Below are 5,737 nucleotides of genomic sequence, written 5' to 3'. Positions count from 1 at the left end.
CTCTCTCTCTCTCTCTCTCTCTCTCTCTCTCTCTCTCTCTCTCATATTTATAATAAAAATTATAATCTTCTCATTATTATATATGTAATATTTGTCTACAAACATACTACTAAAAACGCACAAACCATCGAGTATTCACAAACATTAGCCGCTGTAACACTACCGTCTGTCCGTCCCTCCTGTCAGTGTCCAATTATTTGAAATAAGAATCTTCGGGATAATGATTGCGAAAATCCCAATACTCCTCCATGGCACAATTGCGAATTGCTCACAGCTGTCATCAGTTCCGATCTATTCTCGAGAAGAAAATGATCGAAACTTCCTTATAACTTTAAATCTTTCACGCAATCAGTCGAGCACACAAGAATCAACAGTCAAAAATCCTTTGAACTCTAAATTTCTTCAATTCGTGCTCGCGCCCTCTTCTTCTTCCTTATTCCTTCCTTATTTTTCAATTATTTGATAAATATATTTATCCGCATTTTTGAGCAAAAATCTTACACTGTCGAGGAACCATTTTTATAAATGTCGTTACGTTCATATATTTTCTGAATAATTCGTACAATAATACTGCGCATAACTTTTACTGTCCGTTGTTACCATGTATGTAGAGTCATTTTGATATTTGACGAAACGATCGTCTTCTTAAAGCAACACGTTTAATATTAAAAGTGGGAGATAATGTTCTTTTCTCAAACAAAATTCCAAATCGTCATTATTATGTCATTATAAATCTCACTTACAGTTTCGTTTGAAAGAGCTTTTCTAAACTCGCCATACTTTAAATTTTAAGATGTCGAAAGTTCCAGCAATCTTGTCCGATTCTTAAGATATTTGCGCATGACAAAGCAATGAAAAGAGGGAAAGAAATCGAAGGAAAAGAGTATATCAATAATTCGCGCTCTTTTTCGATGTCTCATCAGATAATGGATAAATATCAAACTGCCTGTCAAACATATTCCATTATCAGATAAGAGGATGAATAAGTAAACAAAAAAAATGAATATATGAATAAAATAAAGAAAAACAAACTCAACTCTGGGAAATGAGACCGTCGCTCACGGACGGTTTACAAACATATACGATAGACGCATATTTATATGCACATTCATTTGCTATGTAACGTTGTTACTTATTTTCGAAATCTGGTGAAAATCAGAAATATGAAACAATCTCGTTATTACTGTTCGGATTAAAAAAACGTTAGGGAAGAACACGCGCCAAATTTTAGAATATATTTAAAGAAATTATGTCTATAAACGAAAAAACTAACAAAAAGGAAACAATTCCAACGCGTCCTCTTGTCTTTTTTTTATTTCATTTATCTCTTTTTTGTTACTCTAAGTTACTCCTTAAGCGAAAAAAATTCATGCCAAAAATCGACGAACAGCCAAACGAAAAGAAGCGCAAAGTGAGTCACTCCCGGAAAACGATAGTCACACGGAAAACGTACCATTGTCAGGTACGAGCGATTTGCGAACTCAAATTAGAGTCCTTCACCTTCTCCTCCTTCTTCTCTTCCGCCCCTACCTCCTCCTCCTTCTTCTCTTTCTCCTTCTTTTCTTCTGTCTTTACTCGCGCAATATTGCGTGCAAACTTGTTCAAAAAAATTCATGAATCACAATTGAAATTCCAATATATTCAATTTTTCAGGTTGTAGAAATCATAGAAACAAAAAATTCAAATCTCTGTCTAAACGTAATAAATAGCAAGTAGTGTGTGTGTGTGTGTGCGTGCGTGCGTGCGTGCGTGCGTGCGTGCGTGCGTGCGTGCGTGCGTGCGTGCGTGCGTGTGGGGGGGAGTGTGGTGTGTGTGTGTGTATGGGGGGGTGGTGTGTATGTGTGTGTGTGTATATGGTGTGTAACGAACCGCGAAAATTGTTTATTATCACAATGTCTCTACGGTAAATAACGCGTTGAGAGTATCGATTCGATAGGAAAGCGTATGACAAAAATGAAATCGGCATGAAAAACAACGATGAAACCAACATATAATTAACACATTGATATATCCACTCAGATTCAAATAACAAGAATTCGTATCGGTCAAGCATCTGACACTATATGAAGCGCATGGTATAATTTTCTCATATTCTTTCGAGGAGTACGTTGCACTACGTTATTTCAGCGTTGAAATATCACGACGAAGCGTAATTGAATGAATAAGGTGCCTTAGTTTTGATACGATAACATCTAGTTGGAGAAAACAAAATGACTGTCGAAATAACTTCTTTTTTTGGGCTCGAATCAACACTTTGGTTATTGAAAACAAGTCGATCGCAGTTACGTTGAAAGACTTTTGAATTCCGCGAACTCGTATACGACCTATGTCTCGCTGTTAGCGGAACGGCGAATGCAACGTCGGTCGTCGCGACGACACTGAGACGCCGGTCGTCGAGACGCGGACGGTACCGCGCGCTCGGCAGCCAGGTACGGTATCCTAAACAGTTATTAATAGCCCCTGTCCTAGCTTACTAGATTTGCCCTCGAAATGATGCGACGCGATGCAACGTGACATCAAGCAATTCTATATTCCTGTTGATAATTATTTCTCTTTTTCCTTTTTACTTTAAAACGTTTTATCAAACAAGGAGATCTGATTAGTTAAATTTCAAAGAAATTTGCATTTCAATATATACAGGGGTGTCCCTAAATTTTAGCACCCATCTTGAGCAGGTAGAGCGGTAGACTAAATTGAGACGAAAAATCCTGTACCATTTTGCAATTTTCGCAATGGTTGACAAGATATTACTAAAAATCGCTAAATATTGATTTTCAATTTTTTACTCAAATACTATCAACTTTACAGAAAAAGATACAGAACAGCAAGAGATAAAAATTGTTTATTCTCTTCTTATAAAATTCTGAGAATTTTTTCAAAATTTTTTCAGAATTTTTTATTTTCTTATGGTAGTAAAAATAAAAAACTGAGGTACTAAAAATTGATAAAATTAAAAAATTTTGAAAAAATTCTTAGAGTTCTATGAGAAAAAAATAAATGATTTTTGTCTCTTGCGGATTTTCTGTGAAGTTAATAGGATTTGAGTAAATTATTTTGAAAATTATTGAAGAATAATATTTAGCAACTTTTAGTAATTTATATCTTGTTAATCATTGCGAAAATTACAAAAGTAGAGGACTTTTCGACTCAGTTTAATCCGCTCTACCTTAGGATGAGTGATGCCGAATTTTAGAGACATTCTGTATATCCATTCAGAATAAATGTTAAGTTTGAGGTGAGAAAAGCAAATCATATTAAATTGTGATAGTGTATGTATACACACACATCAAACATACACGTGTATACGCGTATATGTGCATGTGTGCGTGTATACTTATATGTATACTTATATGTATATATAAATATATAAAATGTATATATAAATATATAAAATGTATATGTGTGTAAACATATAAAGTTTATGTCGCTCAAATTAATCATAGTACGCAGAAATTGTAATTGGAGAATTATATAAGTCGTCGAAAATCGTAAAGAATTACGTGTGTACACTGAAAAAAATTGGTTCAAAATGGATAAATCAAAAAATTCTGATTAAATCAGATGATTCAATTAAAATTCCGATCATCTCAATTAGAATGTTAATAGAACTAAGAAATAAGAAAATTTTCTGATTAGGCTAAGTTGAGATAATTGGAATTCTGATTGATATAATATTAGAATCTTCTGGTTTGTCCATGTTTGTCAATGTTTAATTTTCAATCAAATGTTTTTCATGATATGTCATAAAATATATTGTAAGATAGGAGGAATCGGTTAAGTAAAGTGACAGAACACCAAAGCACACGCGTTTAAAGCAAACTCGCAATCATTTTACGATGCTTTCCTTCGATATAAGAAATTATAGATATTATCTAAATAACTATAAACTATCAATATTAACTAACAACAACATTGATATTTAAAAATTATCAATTAGTGAAGCAAATGTGGGGAACTTTGACAAACGCATATGCATGAAATAGCAAAATCGAATTATTTTTACGCGATCAGCAAACATAAATAAAACATTTCGAAAATCTAAGCACCTGTCCAACGGAAGGAGCTTGTAGATAAGTTGAAATATCCGGTTCCACCATGCAGCTTCTCAGAGTGTCCGGGATGAACATGAGTAGACTGAACGTTGTCTGAACTCTTCAGGCTGGAATTGATTCAACTTTGCCGCCAATGTTTGACTACGCGTTTTAACATCCAAATTCAGTGATGAAAATGGTATTCCATTACCATAAAAAATATAAACTTACAATTAGTTTGGACTAATTGTCCAAACTAAGTCTGGAACACCAGACAAAATTTCTCTGTTTTGGATGATCCGTTATCGTCCGAATGATAGGAATCGCGCTCTTCTCAATGTATAGTTATATGATTGCTGTCGCGAGTTGTCAAAGATGAAGCACATGGATCAAAGAAACTTTCTTTTCTCGCGAGATATCGAGGAAGTTCCGGATGATACAGTGATGATGGTGATGGTGGTAATGCAGTCGTACTGAGTTTTCAAGAATCCACTCTGTAAGAATCCGCTGTCTTTAATGATTCTCTCACTATCTCTCGCGCTCTCGAGAAATATTTTCGCAGGACTGTCGTTCTCGGCACAGACAAGTTTGTCGTTAGCGATGGTATTATGGATGCTGTTGACACTACTAAACTGTCGTTTGTCGGGTGGTGACGAGACGCCGCACCCAAGTACACGCATCCTACCTAACCGCAGCAGCCACAAATTATAAACTTTTCAATTTCGAGTTTTGTCTCTCTCCTCTTTCACGCGCGCGCGCGCACACACACACACACACACACACACACACACACACACGCACGCACGCACGCACACGCGCGCGCACACACGCACACGCACGCACACACACGCACACACACACACACACACACACACGCACGCACACACATACACACACACGCGCATGCACGCGCGCGCGCGCGCACACGCACATACCACATACATATATCTTACCAACTATCACCCCTTTTTTTTATGCCTTTCTTCTTTCGAAAAATATCTTGCAAGGATGTTCTTTCTCTTTTTTTTAATTTCTCTCTCTCTCTCTCTCTCTCTCTCTTTTTCTCTCTCGATTTTCGATTATTTTTTCTTTTTTGTCTCTCTTTATTTCTCTTTATCTTTAATGAGTTGCACTTCTCTCTTTCTTTTTTCACTCCTTTTTCTTTGTTGCGTAATTTTAATATTGTTTCTGCGATCAAGTTGACGAATACAATGATAATACAATGAAAATAATGATGAAAAGTTCTTAATGATTCTACTAGTTTTAGCTCCCTTATGTCCAAAGACGCCGAGCTTCAGACTACGTCGACCCGAAACCATGAACACTGCGTCGGCATTGGAATCGGTGTCGGCGTCAACGGCGGCTTCGGCGTCGGCGTCGGCGTTGGCGTCGATGTCGGCGTTGGCGTCGGCGTTGGCGTTGGCGTTAGCGACGTCGGCAATGTCAATGGCGTCGGCGTAAAAACAACATCGGCTCGATGTCAGAATACAGTTTGCTGCGAGATGATAATTCGAAAGAAAGAAAAGTAAAAATATATTAATCAAATAAAATAAAAATGAATAAATAATATTAATGATATGAGTGTATGGAAATGTAATAAAGAAAAATGAGAATAAAAATCAAATTTGACATTTACATTTAAATTAGGAATATCAATATGTTATTAAACAGAAATATTTAACTTCGCGCGGGAAAATATTCTTCAA

At 36.1% G+C, this 5,737-nt stretch overlaps 1 protein-coding gene across 1 annotated transcript in view; it reads right to left on the bottom strand.

The window, feature by feature from the left end:
* Positions 1-5,017, bottom strand: part of LOC108693192 (nuclear factor 1 X-type) — an 82,878-nt gene extending 77,861 nt beyond the window's left edge. Inside the window, exons 1-3 of the mRNA XM_018202004.1 lie at positions 4,985-5,017; positions 4,263-4,716; positions 4,047-4,159 (exon numbers count right to left, since the gene is read on the bottom strand). Coding sequence (XP_018057493.1) covers positions 4,047-4,127 — 81 coding nt within the window. The 5' untranslated portion in view covers positions 4,128-4,159; positions 4,263-4,716; positions 4,985-5,017. The remainder of the gene's footprint in view (positions 1-4,046; positions 4,160-4,262; positions 4,717-4,984) is intronic.
* Positions 5,018-5,737: the final 720 nt, after the last annotated feature.

This window comes from Atta colombica, unplaced genomic scaffold, assembly GCF_001594045.1.
Source record: "Atta colombica isolate Treedump-2 unplaced genomic scaffold, Acol1.0 scaffold89, whole genome shotgun sequence".
Lineage (NCBI taxonomy): Eukaryota > Metazoa > Arthropoda > Insecta > Hymenoptera > Formicidae > Atta > Atta colombica.
Note: the sequence above shows the minus strand (reverse complement) of the source record. Positions and strands in the feature narration are given on the sequence as shown.